Here is a 17,974-nt window from a genome sequence, read left to right on the forward strand (position 1 = left end):
AGAAAGCTTTTTGATATAGATTGATAAAATATTCAAGATAATGCTTTTATCAAGTTCACATTAGACATATTTGTGCATCTTTACTAAGTGAACTATAACCATAATATACTCCAAAGCATTTCAAATATTTCTTTACTTGGGAGTTTTGGTTAAAGAGAGATTTGTGTGTTGAAGCATATCATACATAAACGATTGTATCGTTTTCATACATTTTGAGCTTCAAGTTACATCATATGTTAATGTTCTAGGACTTTGAATTGTACTCATTAGCTTTTGTTAGAAGCAACATTGAGTGTTTACAGATTTGAGCATAAATTGTAAATATGGTTCGGGTTGTGAACCGGGTGTGAGAAGGAAGTTGTACCTCTTGTAAGCAGCGGATTAGGAGGAAGTTGTATCTCTTATAAGCAGCGAATTAGAAGGGAACTGTACCTCTTGTAAGCAGCGGATTGTAAGGGCAATTTAAGAAGCAGGGATGATAGTGGAATCCTTGAGTGGGTTGCTCAAGGCAAGGACGTAGGCCAGGTTGGCTGAACCTCGTAAAATCGTGGTTGCATTCTCTCTTCCCTTATCATTTTTATTTTCTGCATCGTATTTCAATTTCCAGCTTGCTTGTGTTTGTTGAATAACTTTAATGCACTTAATTGGGTAAGAAGGAATTCATTGATTTAGTAATTCAAATCAACATCAAATTCCAGCCATTAATTAGTTAAACATAGAAATAGGGATTGATTGGTAAATAAGTTTCAAAGATTTTTAAAAAAAAATACCCAATTCACCCCCCCTCTTCGGATTACACCTAAATCAACAATTGGTATCAAAGTGAGTTTACGTAGATTTAATAGTTCATTTGTAAAAAGATCACATGACACACATCGGTGTAACCCCTTTCAGTGAGGGGCGATCTTATCCTAGTCCTCCAATATTTTGTGGTGAAAATCTTTTGGCTTGGAAACTGAAAATGAGTGTTTTTATAAAATCAATGGTCTGGAAGGTGTGGAAAGTAATAGTTAAAGGAATTTGTGTGTCTTCAAATGAAAATGATGCTAATTTAATACATACAAATTCAAATGTCATGGATATGCTTTATCGTGCTTTAGAATCTAACATTTTTCATGAAGTTACGGCATATACATGTGTAAGAGATATGTGGGAAGAACTTGATAGGAAGTATGGAGAAACCTTGGAGAAAGAAACCACCACTCTAGAAATATCAAGTTCAAATGATCAAGAGGTGGCTAATTGCAAGTAAAATGAGTTAGTCAAGGAGGAGGTATATGTATCTCAGCTTAGCTCATATAATGATTCATTTATTGATTTATGTGATGATTTTTGTGATAAATCTTGCAATCAATCATATGAAAAATCATGTGATGAATCCTGCGTTGTACTATGCAATGAATTATGTGTTTAATTCAAGATAATTCTAATAATGATTCTTGCAGTGTCCCTTGTGACAATATTGCTATTAATGTATGCAATAATTCAAATGATGAATATTATGACAATGCTTGTAATGAATCAGGTGTGAAATCATCTGTGGATAATTTCTTAAATAATGCATGCAATGTTTCATATGATGTTTATTGTGATAAATTTTGGGTGGAATCACGTGTTGAATCATGTAATGAAAGCATGTCTTCATATGGAGATCTAGGAAAAGCTTTAGTTAAAATGAATAAGCTTCTAGCTAGGATAGCTAAGGAGAAAATCTATTTGAAAAATGAGAATGAAAGGACAACTAAATAAATAGAGAAATTAAAAGATTATTATGCTATTCTAGAAAAGAAGAAAATCATGAAGATTCTGAAGATCACCTATTTAGATAGAAAAATAGATGAACATGCTGAAGAGAGTTTAAATAAACCCTTAGAAGTTCAAAGAAAGTATATCTCCAAAATGAGTTTGGATGTATCTCAAAAATTTCATAGTTATGTCTCGTATGTAAGAAGAAAAGAAATAAGCATGCTTTCCCACGTATATACAAAACTTGCTTGTTTTGTAAAATGAAAAGGCATACTTGATATAAGTGTCCACTTAGAGGTGCTCGAGACAAAGACAAGAAAATGAATTGGGTAATCAAGAAAGGTTCAAATTGGAATCACATGATCATTTAATTCTTTCCTTGTTCTTAGGACTAGTAATAGGGTCGTGATGACTAATAGGCTTGGGGAATAGTATATGCTTAGAATGAAGATCTTAGTATGTGTATCTAACTCACTCGAAAAATGAGCAGCTCGGAAGCTATCCCAAGTATAGGAGTTACGTCGTGTAATGTTTAGCCCAAGGGCTAGATCGTTTCCTTAGGGAATGCGTTTTATTCTCAATTTCACGTTCTCCCAATTGAAAATAAAAATGTACTGAACTCAGTTCAGATTCCGGATTTTTCAGAATTTTGGAGACTTAAACAAAAACTTAAATTAAAGTCCTAAAACTAGCATGCTTCAATTTAAAGAGTACGAATGGAAACTCTAATCTACCTAAGGAGACATCAAAACACGCGCTAATTAAAAATGGTAACATTGATCATGGAATTAAAGCACGTAATGGAAACACAGACAAAATTCAAACACAGATTAAAAGACTAAAATTTTAATACAAACCAAGAACTTGAACCAAAGTTTAACTATCAATTGACTTAAATGAGAATAAAACACAATAGAAACATAAATAAAAGGAACTAAAGGAATGATAAATAAATAAAAGGAGTTAAAATTAAATCCATCCAATCTAATAATAACATTAATTAAAAGAAACATAAATAAATAAATATTAAACTCCACTAAAACAAATTAAAATAACTTAACACCCATTCAAACAATCTTCAAAATTCTAATAAACAACTAAAGAAGAGAAAAGAAATATTTTGTTGCAATTGAAAACAAAAGAAAGAAAATAAAAGAATACAGAAGAGAGAGAGAGAGAGAGAGAGAGAGATCTGCAAGAAGGAGCTGCTGAAGCTGCTGCTGGAGAGGATGGCTTGGGTTGTTGCTGTTGTGCTCGGGGACTACTGTTAGAGTGGTGCTGTGGCAGCAGGGAAATTCTGGAGTAGCCTTGCTAGTTTCGGGTGGCTGGTGGAGAGGATGAGAGCCTCGGCTAGGCTGTGTTGGTGAGGCAAAAAAGCCGTGAAAATTTGCTGCTGTTGGAGAACCTGCTGGCAGAGAAAATTCCAGGAGCAAGTAACAAGAGAGGAAGAAGAAGAGAAGAAGAAGAAGAAGAAGGATAAGGAGAAGAAGAAGAAGAAGAAAACAAGGGAAAGAAGCTGCGAGAGAGAGAATAGAAAAAAGCTAACAGAAAGAGAAGGAACAAGAGGGAGAAGAAGAAGAAGAAGTGAGGAGAGCCCTCCCAGGGTTGCCTACCGAACAGGGGAGAAGGAGAAGGGGATTTAAGGGGGAGCTGAGTTGCCCTAGACCCGGATCTAGCCAAGATGAATCTGACCCGGCCCGTTTGAAAGGACTTGAATTATTATATTTTTTCATTTTTTTTTGGTTCTCTGTTCATCACAAATCTGACTCTTCTGGAGCCCGTTTCTCACAAAACTCAAAACATGAAAGTTGTAGATAATCCTTTCCTTTTTCTTTAGAAATTTGAATCATCTAGATCAAAACTCAGATGGAAAAGTTATGCATGAAATACGAACATGTGTCGGTTTTGGTTTCCGAGATTTTTCCTGCAACAAAAAATTACCAAAACTTCATAAATAGTGCAATAAAGTTCAAGAATGATGATTTTGGCACTTTATTAAAATATTGGACAATTTTGGACATTTAATTAAAAATACAAACCATAAAGCCCGGGTTAAGATACTCAATTACGCAGTTTTGACGCGTAATCAGTATCATTATACTAAGAATCCTAAGAGAAAGTTAAATCAATATGATTTTTTAAGCAAGATATCCAATCTAATTATCTAATGCTTTTATATTGTAATGATTGGGTAAAATGTTAAAATATTGAATAGCATGCAAATCTTGATGTACTCAATGTGAAGGTTGAGAGATTAACTATTAAAATATGAAGAACCTAATATCCTTGCAATGAGTAACAAAAATCACAACATTGAAGAACAAATTCACTTCCAAATGGATTAAAGCATTGTTGTTTAACAAATAAGTCTTATTGCTTAACCTATGCTTAAATATTAAAATCCTAAGTTAAGCAGATCATGTCCAATGCATAAGACTGAGCCTTAGGAATAAATCATATATTAAAAATCATTTGATCCTAAACTCATTCTTGAAGGTTCAAATGGTTAAATCGGTTATCATTCTAGACACAAGCACTAATAATAAAAAATTCCATATCTATCAAGTGCTCATTAAAGGATATCCCGTTATAATCAAATCAATGGAATTCTCTAAAGGATTGAATTGTTTATCAAGACTTCTTTAATAAATATTCCTTTGTGCTTAAAATGCAAAACTCCCTTATCTTGATTAAGCATCTTCCTGCACAAGAAATCTTTACCATACCATGATCATATCCGATAAATATTCATCTATCATTGGCTCAATCCCTTACTTAAAAAATGAGATCATACTTGTGGGATACCATCGAATAATTGGATAGTCAGAAATACCTCAAGAGCAGTATTCCAAAACTAATATTATTCAAAATTGCTCTTTGGCCTATGTAGTTGGATATATTCACTCTCACGAAAATATTTTGAATATTGTCCACACACAATGGATATTCTTCCAAAGTTAATGATAATTAAACTGTTAAGAGTATTTGCAAAATCTCACTTCACAAGCTCTCAAACTTCAAGTCAAATCTATTAGAAGAGTTTGAATGTGTCAAATGGCTAAGCTATATGCTATAGGTTTCAATCTACATGATAATGCAATTGACTAGGAAACCTGTGCATTGAGATCCATAAAAAAAGAAGCAGTATAGGCTCATGACTCTAAAGTAAAATTGTTTATAACTTTTTAGTTTTCTAAGCTAAAGCAATTAAAGTCAAGTATAAATCATTCAAAATCTTAGAACACTTGACTATACTGGTGAATAATGATTAAAAGGAAAAGACATAAGAATATGATAAGTGTATAGATGAAGGGGAGCAAACTAACTTGAAAATACTATGGCTCTAAAACATAAGAATAATCACATTTAGTATCATATTTTGTATGTACATATGGCATCGAATCATGAATGGTATGTTTCTTGTGTGTATATTTGATACAACATGTTAACTAGATAAGTGTTGCGTTAAAAACTATACTGAACTAAACTTGTTGCATGCTTGAAAATATTTAGGGGAGCTGAGCTCCATTTCTAGAGAAAGAGAATAAAGAACTCATGTGCATCATAGTATCTCTATAGTTGGTCAAAATATTTTACAATGACTGCTTATATGGCTTTGAACTAGTAGTGACATAAATCTTTGATAAGCATAAGCATTTCATTTCATCTACGCAAGTATTAAAATTCATAGGGGGAGCATCTTAAAATGATTTCCTATCTTATTATGCTTAGATGTGCAGTGAACTTTCTGTAGCATGCACTTAATTATGATGATTCTATTGAATATGCAAAATGAAAAATATATTGCATTGTTGAAAATTGCTTGAGTTAACCACATGACCTTGTTTTGAAATGCATTGATATAATAAGGATCTGTATGGTTAGTCTTTCTGGCTACAATTCTTTTCGGAATGTATTTAAAACAAATATCTATAGAAAAACTTGTTTTGAAGATTCGAAAAGGTGAGAGATATATACCAGAGTAAATTTTTGGATGAGAACTAAAGCGGGAGAGATTTTTTTAAATTGCATAATCTGTAATGTGTATAAGCTTAAATAAGTAAAAGAGAGGAGAGCTTTTCTGAGGTAAAATAAGTGTGGCTGCCTAGAATTATATTAGATGACATAATTTAGGGGGAGCAACGTCACTTAAGATGTGATAACTTGGTATCAAATCAATCAACTTTTGGTATCGCATTAATCAACATTTGGTATCAATATATTGTTCACATTTGATATAACATTAGTTTACATTTGATATCTCATCAATCAATAACTGGTATCCTCACATAATCGATGAAACTTATGCAAGGGAGATGGTTGATGTAAAAAGGGGAGAAGTAAAAGTTTTCCAAATCTGATGGTTGAATAAGATTAAAATTTTCAAATTTCAAAGGGGAGAAGAATATAAGGGTATGTCCATTCGTGTCTTATTATTATACACCTTTTTGTCGATGTCAAAAGGGGGAGAAAAATTGGAAGCAAAAATAATAAAAAAAATCAAAAGCAAAGAAGAATGAGCAAAACAATTGTTATTGATGTTATGCAAAGGATTAGATATACAAAGGGGGAGAAACTGTTATTTATGTCATGGTTGAAACATCATGCGCATATTTCTTATGAGCATATTTCATATTTCATTTGGATTTAGGCTAAAAATTTTGTGGATGAACATGAACATATTATCATTCATTGAAAATTTGATGCATTAATTGAGGGGGAATCTTGTTAGGCGTAACCCATTATATATTTTTGCTCGTGCATTTGTCATCATAAAAAAAAGGGAGATTGTTGACTCTACGAGTCCAATCCGGTTTTGATAATGATAAATCACTTGGTATTTGATCTGTACATTAAGTTTATGAACGTGACCTATACTAAGCATGTACAAAAGGATAACGAGTCATGGAAGTCACAAAGTAAAGCTAACAAATCTTGGCAAGATCCATGGAACTCAAAGAGTACAAAAATCAAGATGCAAGCGGCAAAGTTCAAGAACATCTTGGGAATGAGTATTTATATATTATGTATTTACATTTTCATATGATTTAATTTGAGGCTCAACATAACTTAGAATGATTTTAGGATTCATGCATTTTATATATATCATTAGGGGACTTTCATGGACTTAGAAATATTCTTAAAACTTTAGAAAGTACTTTTATAAAAGAGCCAAGAAAGAAAGTAAAATATATTTTTAAATTAAAAAAAAAAAGAAAAATTGAGAAAAAAGGGACTTAAGTAGCCTGAACTCACCCTTAGTAGCCTGAAGATTAAGTTCGGTAGCCTGAAAAATTAATAAGAAAACATAGCAAGAAGGCCGAGGTACTTCGGTTGTTTGACCCTGGAACTTCAGTCGTCTGAACTTCAATATTAGCAGCCTGAAGTCGCGGGAAAGTTTAAAAATTAGATTTTTATTAAATGAACTCACGAGCTTTTTCTTTGAACCAACGGTTGAGATCAATCCTGAGGGTAAGACACTATAAATACTAAATATCTAAACCCTAGAACTAAGTGAAGACACACAAGAAAGAGAAGAACACATCTTATTGAAAGAATATTGAGAAACTTGCTCTTATTGCTATACGATTGCCTACACTTCAACTTCTACTCATCGAGTTTGGGCAAATCAATTTAGAATCTCAAAGGGATCTCTCTTATATATCTTGATTGTCAAGTTGGTATTGAGGTTTGATCATTCAAGTTATTATTTTCAAGAACTTCTCATCTCATTACTTGTTATTGAACATCATTAGAAAAGTTTGATCTTGAGTGTGGACATACATATAAAAATTTATTTTGAAAAGATCATTACTTGAGAAAGTTGTTTAGCTTTTGGTTGATTTGTTTTTGATTCTAGAGTATATATACATATATACATATTGTGTTCATAGAGCTTATTATTGAAAAAATCTATTTTTGATTAAGTATTAAAGGTTGATCTTGGATGAGCATATCCATATACATATTTATTTTTTAAACAAGATCGTTACTTGATTAAGGTTGTGTGATTGATTGAATGGTTTGATTCAAGTGTGTATTAAGTTAAAAGATTCAAATTTTAGATATATTAAAACACTTGAATATATATCCTTGGTATTCATAAATATTTATCTTATTGAAGGATATTTTGTTTGGAAAACCTTATACTTAGTATTTTGATATTTGAATTACATATCATGTACAATGTACATATTACAAAGATCGAGTTGTGATTAAATATTTGATAGAACACTTTTTGATATAGATTGATAAAATATTCAAGATAAGACTTTTATCAAGTTCACATTAGACATATTTGTGCATCTTTACAAAGTGAACTAGAACCGTAATATACTCCAAAGCATTTCAAATATTTCTTTACTTGGGAGTTTTGGTTAAAGAGGGATTTGTGTGTTGAAACATATCATACATAAACAATTGTATCGTTTCCATACATTCTGAGCTTCAAGTTACATCATATGTTAATGTACTAGGACTTTGAATTGTACTTACCAGCTTTTGTTAGAAGCAACATTGAGTGTTTGCAGATTTGAGCCTAAATTGTAAACATGGTTCGAGTTGTAAACCGGGTGTGAGGAGGAAGCTGTACCTCTTGTTAGCAGCGGATTAGGAGGAAGCTGTATCTCTTATAAGTAGCGGATTAGGAGGGAGCTGTACCTCTTGCAAGCAGCAGATTGTAAGGAAAGCTCCGTCCCAATTTAAGAAGCAGGGATTATAGTGGAATCCTTGAGTGGGTTGCCCAAGGTGAGGACGTAGGCCAGGTTGGCTGAATCTCATAAAATCGTGGTTGCATTCTCTCTTCCCTTATCCTTTTTATTTTCCGCATCGTATTTCAATTTCCAGCTTGCTTGTGTTTGTTGAATAACTTTACATGCACTTAATTGGGTGAAAAGGAATTCATTGATTTAGTAATTCAAATCAATATTAAATTCAAGCCATTAATTAGTTAAACATAGAAATAGGGATTGATTGATAAATAAGTTTCAAATATTTTTTTAAAAAAATACCCAATTGACCCCCCTCTTGGGATTACATCTAAATCAGCTGAGACGTTTGCTCTCGTAGTAAGAATGGAAGTCATAATAATGTTATTAGCCTATGCATCTCACAAAAAATTTAAACTTTATCAAGTGGATGTGAAAAATGCATTCTTAAATGGATATATTAATGAAGAAGTCTATGTGGCACAACCACCTGGTTTTGAGGATATAAATAACCTCATGTGTTTAGATTAACAAAAGGATTATATGTGTTAAAACAAGCTCCTAGAGCTTGATATAAAAGGTTGAGTGGATTCCTACAAGAAAATGGATTTTCAAGAGGAAAGGTGGACATCACCTTGTTTATTAAATCTAAAAATAAAGAAATGCTTATCATACAAATTTATGTTGATGATATTATATTTTGTGCTACAAACAAAAATTTGTGGAAGGATTTTGCAAAATGTATGCAAGAGGAATTTGAAATGAGTATGATGTGAGAGTTAAATTACTTCCTAGGACTACAGATCAAACAAGCTAAAAATGGAATATTTATAAATCAATCAAAATATATAAGGGACATGCTTAAGAAGTTTGACATGGAAGGTAGCAAGCTTATAGGAACACCAATGAATACTTCCATAAGTCTTGATAAGGATGAAAAAGGAAAACGAGTTGATATGAAATACTATCGAGGAATGATAGGTAGTTTGCTATACTTGATAGCTAGTAGACTAGATATAATGTTTGGTGTATGCATGTGCGCTCGTTTTCAATCAACCCTTAAGGAATCTCACCAGATAGCTGTAAAAGAATCTTAAGATATTTGATAGACACTATTGACTTTGGTCTATGGTATCCTAAGGACACTAGTTTTGAGATGATTAGTTATCCAAATGCAAATTATGCAGGATGTAAAATTGATAGAAAAAGCACAAGTGGAACTTGTCATTTTCTTGGATGATCACTTGTGTCTTGGTTCTCTAAGAAGCAAAATTCCATAGCCTTATTTACTGCTGAAGTTGAGTATGTGGTAGCAGGTAGTTGTTGTGCACAAACACTCTGCATGAAATTATAATTAAAAGATTTTTATTTAGAGTACTCAGCTATACCTATAAAGTGTGATAATACCAGTGCTATAAATATTTCCAAAAATCCTATATCACACTCAAGAACCAAGCATATAGACATAATACATCATTTTCTAAGAGATCATGGGCAAAAAGAAGATATATTACTTGAATTCATGAATACAAATGACCAATGGGAAGATATGTTCACCAAACCTCTTCCAGAAGATAGCTTTATATCAATAAGAAGAGAACTTGGCCTATTACATAGTAGGGAAGTTGTTTAGGAAGGATACCTGATGAGTGAAAAGAGTTTGTTGAAAAGTTTGGTGAGGTCAGGCGACTGACCCAGTCGACTGTCAAGCTACTATCTTGTAAAAATTTAAATTTACTAATTGTCAGGCGACTAACCTAGTCGACTGGACTGATGGGATTTTATATACTTCTTAGCGTGAAACCCTAACTTTTTAGATCCCAGTCAATTGACCCTGTTCCATCACTCGCCCGAACTCCCTTCTCATCATTTTCCATTGATTCTAAACCTCAAAATCCTCTGATCAAAATGAGAAAATCATCTTCCTACATCACCTACTCGCAATTCCTAGGGTTTTTATTGTCCTTTGAAATCAAAATGCCACGAACCAAAAATACAGCAAACCGCAGAGCGACTTCAAGAAAGGATGACAAAAATATTGAAAGATGGCTCATTGCTCCTCACTCCAAGCAACAATATCGACAACATCTTCACTCTATGGAACCCATCTTAGGTAAAGTCCTTAATACCGCATTCTTTGAATAAGAGTTTCCCAATATTCTGCCGATGTTTAGGGCAATGGTTGGAAAAACTTTGTGGTTTATCAATCAAAAGGGCTTTATATGAATTTAGTAAATATCTTTTATGCGAATATGGTGCAAGGAGGATCAGTACTCACTATTGAAGTTAAGGGAAAGACAATTGCCCTAACTTCGCAAACATTGGCCCCCATTCTCCATATTAACCAAGGTGACTTTAAGTGCCCTGCTCTTGCACAAACTTGAATTAAAGAACAAGGTTTTACCCCCGAGGAATTCCTACCATTAATAATGATTGAAGAGCTCGTATATTTTGGAAATCCTCCTTTATAAAAACAATTGAACCTCCAAGCATAGATGCTTCAGAAAATAATGAAGTACAATATTTTACCCCAAGCTGGTTCACATGATTACATGTGTTATGTTGACTGCTTTGTCATGTGGTGTATGTTGAAGGGGAAGAAACTCAACTTGTCAAGTTTATTTCTTAAATGGATGTGGGCAAGATTGGAAGCCTGACGAGTAACTCTTTCGTATGGTGGTATCCTTAATCTTCTGTTTGCTCACCTTGATGTCACCATTCCTACTGAGCTGTATATAAAATGGAGTAGTTACGATCTTTTCTTCTCCACAACCCTGAAACAAATGGGATATGTGAAACATGAACAGGGTTGGTTTCTTAAAGGAAGTAGACCACCAAGACAAGTAGTTGCACCTGCTCCACCTTCTGATCAGTAACCAAAACACCAGCTTGAAGCTTCTTCCCGGTTTATTCCATTCCATCATCAGTTCACTACTTTCAGTAGTGATATGCATTTAGGATTTCAGTCTTTTCAAGATAGCTTTGCCTCACTTCACTCTACCTATTCCTCACTTGACCAGTGACTTAGTTGTATGGAACAACATCAAGCTAGTTCCTTAGGTAGTGTAGATCCCATGAACATCAGCTCTGCACCTCCTAGTGATGATGCATCTGATGAAGAATCTGAGGAAGACAAAGAAGATGATGAAAGTACTAAAGATGATGTTGCCGCTGATGATGATGTAGTTGATGATGATACAACTGATGATGATGCAGTTGTTGATGATTGAGATTACTTTTTTTTGCTTTTTGTGTTGTGTATCTCAGTTCTCTAGTTGTATCTGTTTTATACATCAATTTTTGTCTCTAGATATTTTTGACACTATATACATCTATGGATGAATATGAATATTTGCTTCTTGTGTCTACATTTGCCTTTGCTTTGTTACTTTTACCTTTTTGATTGATGTCAAAAGGGGGAGAATGTTTGAGCAAAAATGAGAGCAAAATATATAGGTCTTGAGGACATGAAATGTAAAGTTGACATGAATGATGTTGCTAATACTGATATGATGATATTACCTATGATGTATTGATACTTAATTGATATATAGATCTTTCATGGCATCTGAACTTGAATCTAGAACTATTTGATCATATTACTGATTATTTTTCTTTTTCAAAACATTTTAAAAGTATGCTTATACTAAGGGGGAGCCTTATCAAGGTTCACTTCTTTTTGCTCTTTATTTGTCATCATCAAAAAGGGGGAGATTGTTGGCCTAACAAGTCTTACGAATCTTATTTTGATGACAAAAAACCAAGGGAATTTAACATGTTTTGGTTAAAGTGATGATGTTTCATAAATCAACCGTCGCGATGTCCCGAACCCGGCCAGAGAACCACTCTAGAAAAAATGGGTGCGGTTGCGAACTGGGAAAAATGGATGTTTGATTTTGAAAAAGATTTTTCGTCGAAAAAAATGTGTGATGAAGTCACCACTAACCTTTTGGAGTGTGGTTAGAACACTTGATTGCTACCCCGTTAGGGGTAGAATCATTCTACGTTACCAGAGTTGGGCTCGAGAGTATGTTTATGCGAGAGGAAGGTATTAGCACCCCCATGCACCCATTCTTACGAATGATACCAAATTAATCAAAAATTATCCCAAAATAAATCTAATAAGCCTTTTAAAATTACTCCTTTTCAAAAATCGAAAGAATGAAAATACTATATAGGTATTCCCTCAGAATCAGGCAATCCGATACTCGGAAGAGTCCATGCCCTTTGTTGCAATCATCGGGACGGAAAATCAAAAAAATAGGATACAAAATACGCTCCCAAGGTTTTGAAATTTGTAGGTTTTTCTAAGTATGAAAATAGTATTTCGGGAGGTTTTCAGACTTTGTTCGGGATGAAAATACTTTTCTGGGGCCTAACAAACATGAAAAGCAAGGTGTAGTCCCCAAGAGGGGGGTGAATTGGATTTTAAAAATTTCTTTTAATTCCTTTTAAGAATCCTTAAACTTCTTAAATTTCTTTTAACCAATTCTCGACTTGTTTGTTACAAAAACTTAGTTTCTTTTATACAATCAACACAACTATGTAAACATCCAAGTAACCAAACCAATCATCCACAATTTGAAAGCAAATAACCAAACCAAGATTTAAAATATACAGCACTTTGAATAATGTAAGAACTTAATATGGTTATTTATTTATATAAGCCTTATGGATATAAATTTGAACCAATCCCTATAGTGAATGATAATTTTATGCTTGTTGATATGGATTTCCTTTCTCAATATGATTTTCAACAAAACATTCACAAACACACTTCTTCCCAATGTTTAGCTTTTAAATAAACTTCAGTTTAATAAGTTAAGGATGATTAACTAACGTAGTCCCTTTCGGTTTCTGCAATTAATGCTAATCAAACCAAAACAAATTATTTTCCGGTCTATTTAACAACCAAACACTCAGAATTCAGAGATTTATAAAGCATCCACGCAATTTATAAACTTAGCTGAAAAGTAAAGAGTAGGGAAGAGAGAATAAGACCGGGATTTTTACGAGGTTCGGATTATACCCAACCTACGTCCTCGCCTTTGGCAAACCACCAAAGGATTCACTAAACCTGTTCCTTTACCGGGCAGAACAAACCTTTACACACTCCTTTAGTAGGCTAGAGCTCGCCTCTCCAAACGATGTACCCTCATTCGGTCATTCCTTCAAATAGGCTAAAGCCTGCCTCTCTAAGCAATATCCCCTTGCTTAGCCAACGATCCAAAAAATCCTTAGAATCGTCAATCTACAAGATAAAAATCAAATAGATGTACAAAGAATGCTTTCATAAAGAGCTAATTAGTACAACAATTCAGCACTATAATATACTTCAAATTAAAAAAATACCAAAGGAATGAAGCAATAAGCTCAATGTAAATATCACCGGTTTACTTCTCTTATTTAAGGATCAAGAACTTAAATTATATGCTTTAGAGAAGATGTAAAAACTCACAGATTTCTCAGGAATTTCGCAGCAATCCAGAGCTTTGAGGCAGATAGCAAGATAGCTTTGAGTGAAAGCGATTTTGAAAGAACGTTCAATGCTTGGTGTATATGTGAAGATCATAAACCATGTATTTATAGGCTTGAAAAACATTCATATTCGTGCTGCCCAAGATTACTTGGAGTGCCCCCCAAGTTTCCAAAAAGATTGGGGCGCAAGTCAATTAGATTTGAAAATTAGAAGTTTGAAAAATCTTCCCGTTGCCGTACTTCGGTTGCCTAAAGTGCAACCTCGGTCGCCTGAAGTGGGTTCAGTAGCCTGAAAATATAAGGTCAAGCGCCTAAAGACACACTGCCTATTTAAATTTCTTCAGCAAAATCTTCGGTCGCCTGAGGTGTTCAAAGATATTTGGCTTCCTTACTTTCTTACTTTTGAAAGATATTTTTTGGGGTTTTAAAATAAAGTTTCTAAGTCCATATTTATTCCCTAATTTGCTTCATTTCATTCACAATAACATTAAGTACTTACATGAAGATTTCCTAACAAATTAAACACTTCTTGTTCTCTGAAAACTTCATGGTTGTCTTTGAGCTTTGAGGTCTTTCCATCTTGAGTTGCCTTTGAGCTTTCCTTTTTGATTACTTCATAATATATCATGCACCTGTAAGCTTGTTGGTGATGTTTTGAAGCTTTGTTGGTTTTGGCTTTCTAAGTTGTAACCTTTAAGCTTGTTGGTGATCTTTCGAAACTTTGTTGGTTTTGACTTTCTAAGTTGCCTAAAAACATCATTACTTGAACACACAATGTCATCAAACCTTTCCTTCATTTATTACCATCAAAACAAGAGGTGAAAGCCTTGTTAGGCTAAAAAAACATTTTTGTGATTTTTCCTAAGTGTGAAAACAATTTTTTTTTATTTTTTAATATTTTTCACGAACTTCAAAATAGCACAAATAAAAACCATGTAAATCAAAGTATGAAAATATTTTTGGAATTTTTTGAGAATTTTGTGATTTTTTGTGAATTTTATGGATATCTAAATAATAATAAACAAGTGAGATGAAGAAAACCGAGGTGAATCGGTTTGGGGAAGGAGTTGGTTAAGCAGTAACCGGTCCGGGGAAAAACTAGTTTGTTAGCTTTATTGCGATCCCAAGATGGGGGGGGGGGGGTGAATTTGTACTTTAAAATTTAAGCCATAGGTAAATATCCTAACATCAGTATATTCACAACCCTATGGTCAATCTAGTGCAAGTAATGTGAATCAGTTATAATATGTACCAAAAATTAAATAGAGCAATCTAATTAACAACACATGCACTAGAAAGCCGTAAAAGAGAGTGACACGTAGAAATGTTATCGAGGTTCGAAAAATTGTCTACGTCCCCGCCTTGACTAAAGAGCACAAGGATTACCACTATACTTGCTCACTTAAACGGGTGGAGCGACACCTAAACAAACCAGGTCAATTAGCACAAGGCTGACGTCAACCATTACAACCAATCCTTACCGGGCTAAATTATCGCCCCCTCAGGCCACACCTGGAAACACTCAATAGTATCAAAACAATGAGATTGGTACAGTGATTATACTTTTATGTAAAGCAGATATGTACCTAGTTTCGTGCAATCACGTACACCACCAAATGATATAATAAGCAAGCTCAATGTGATTTAATATATTTACTCTCAAATATATTTGCAATCTATGTAATCAGTGCGAGAGAGTGCAACCCAATATGATCTTTGTATCATGAGATGTATTCAATCCAAGTACTCAAACAAAGATATCAGTCAAACAATATAGATATTTCAATCAGCAGATTTTCTCAATCGTATGATGCTCAAGTAACGTATAGATTTGGTTTGCAAAAAGAGATTCAATCTTTGTGTTCAAAAGATGATATAACTCAATGAATATTGCAACAAAGATTTTATCACATAAACAAATATCGCTTAAAATTTTTTTCAAGATGATACACAATAGATATTTGAAAATGATTTTGAAAATATTTTACAACCGAAATCAAATATGAGCTTCTCAAGATGTTGCAATGAATATGCAATCTCAGAAGATCAAACGAAGTCTTCTTTGAAAAGACTTATTAATAAAGTCTCCTAAGAATACTCAAGGTTTTGCTGGTTTTGCTCCCAAATAAAATCAAATCAATCAAGCACAACACATAAGAAAGCAAACCTATAGAGCAATCAACACTCAAATAAAACTTACCAAGGATTTTTGGCAATAAGAGAGGGTAAGTATGAGTGTATGAAGCTTAGAAATGAGTAGTATGAATTTTGAAATTGGGAGAGAATTTTAAGCAGGTTTGCTAATCCACTCCTAATTATTCCAAATGAATGGGTATTTATAGGCTTCCCCCTGATTATAACCCTTAGGGACATAAGTGAAATTATTAGAAAAGTTTTAATATTATTTAATTAAATTAACCCCATTTAAAAAGTTAACCGCGGTAAAAAAATTTGGAGCAACCCGAGAGCACTAGTGGACCAAGACAAGTTCGGTTGACCGAAGTTCTTGAGGCGCGGTCAACTGGGACTAAAATGAACTGCTCGTTCGGTCTACCAGACTTATAATTCCAAAGGTAATTTTCCCTTCTTACGAGGTATGGTCGACTGCGAAGGTTTTGAACTAACTCGGTCGGTGCTGAGTTCTCGCACGTGAGAAGTCAGTTAACCAGGGCGTTGATGTGTGTTTAAGTCTCGGTTGACGAGGAAGTTAATAAAGTTAACTGCTGGGGGGTTCGGTCGATCGGGGTCAAATGAACTGCAAGAGTTCGATCGACCAGGTTGTGGTCAACTGGTTGACCCGATCCTTGGTCGGTCGACCGGGGGCAAATTGTACATGGATGCCGGTTGACCAAGTCTGCACATTTAGTGCATTTCGGTCCTATTTCAGCCAATAGTCACCCTATTCAAATAACTAGCACATATAAGTGTATGAGTGAGTGTCCTCGGGTCCTTTCTAGGTTCTTTTTAGTTATTTTTGGTTTGAGCTTTCTTATTAGATCATGCAGGTGATGTGTGTGTGATTATTACAAACCAATCCCTATTTACTATTACAGACCCTTCAAATAATAATGAAATGAAATGCAATACAACATATATGTATTGGGTCTTCAATTTTAATCTCTCTTTGTGCTATCATTATGATCTATCAATTTGAATACCTGCACATAACCTCAGACATGCATTAAATATAAGAGGTATTTGTCATTATCAAAATCGGGTGTGACCTATGAGGTCAATATTCTCCCCCTTTTTGTTGATGACAAATACATCAAGAAAAAAATATGGGTATAGCCTAAGAAGGCTCCCCTTATCAATATGCATGAAAGAAAAAAAAAATGTAATTTTTGATCCAATTATTTTTGCCTCTCCATCTCCCCCTTTTGGCAACAAAAAAAAGGGCCATAAGAATTTAGAACTCTAGGCAATAGGTAAATACCATATTTATACATTATAAGTTTTTGAAAGTTTTTGAAAAATTTCGGCAGAGTTCCGTTTGAATATGAGACTTTTCCAAAGCAAATCCTGTATAAATAATGAGCTGTTTGAGTTTATAGATCCTAGCAGTTTATCCACAACTACTCAAACAGTTCCAGTATGATCAACGCAATAAAACATAAAGTCCATCATTAACATGCTATAGATATTAGAAATTATGCGCACAAGTAATAATCAATATTTACAAAGTCTAAGGCAATAAGATCAATAATAATATTAGTTGCTAAGACTTGTAAATTTTACTTGAGAGCTCCCCCTAAACTTGTGCAAACTATGAAACATCTAAGAAGCCTCTCTACTGTGCATTAGACCTAACTCACGTCTAATTTGTATGAACCTATCTTCGGGAAGTGGTTTAGTGAATATGTCTGCCCACTGTTCATTAGTGCATACAAACTCAAGAAACACATCTCCTTTTTGCACATGATCACGAAGAAAATGATGTCTAATTTCAATGTAATTAGTTTGTGAATTTGAGATAGGATTTTTAGAAATGTTGATTGTACTCAGTATTGTATTGTAGTGCAATCCAAAATCCAAAATTTGTT

The 17,974-nt window shown here is 33.7% G+C and overlaps 1 protein-coding gene across 1 annotated transcript; it reads left to right on the top strand.

Moving 5' to 3' along the window:
* Positions 1-1,075: 1,075 nt before the first annotated feature.
* On the top strand, positions 1,076-11,683 carry LOC131160875 (uncharacterized). Its single transcript, XM_058116753.1, has 3 exons — positions 1,076-1,248; positions 1,446-1,525; positions 11,514-11,683. Exons 1-3 carry the CDS (start codon positions 1,076-1,078, stop codon positions 11,681-11,683), a joined length of 423 nt encoding a protein of 140 aa, XP_057972736.1.
* The last annotated feature ends 6,291 nt before the right edge of the window (positions 11,684-17,974 follow it).

This window comes from Malania oleifera, chromosome 7 (genome assembly GCF_029873635.1).
Source record: "Malania oleifera isolate guangnan ecotype guangnan chromosome 7, ASM2987363v1, whole genome shotgun sequence".
NCBI classification, from domain to species: domain Eukaryota; kingdom Viridiplantae; phylum Streptophyta; class Magnoliopsida; order Santalales; family Ximeniaceae; genus Malania; species Malania oleifera.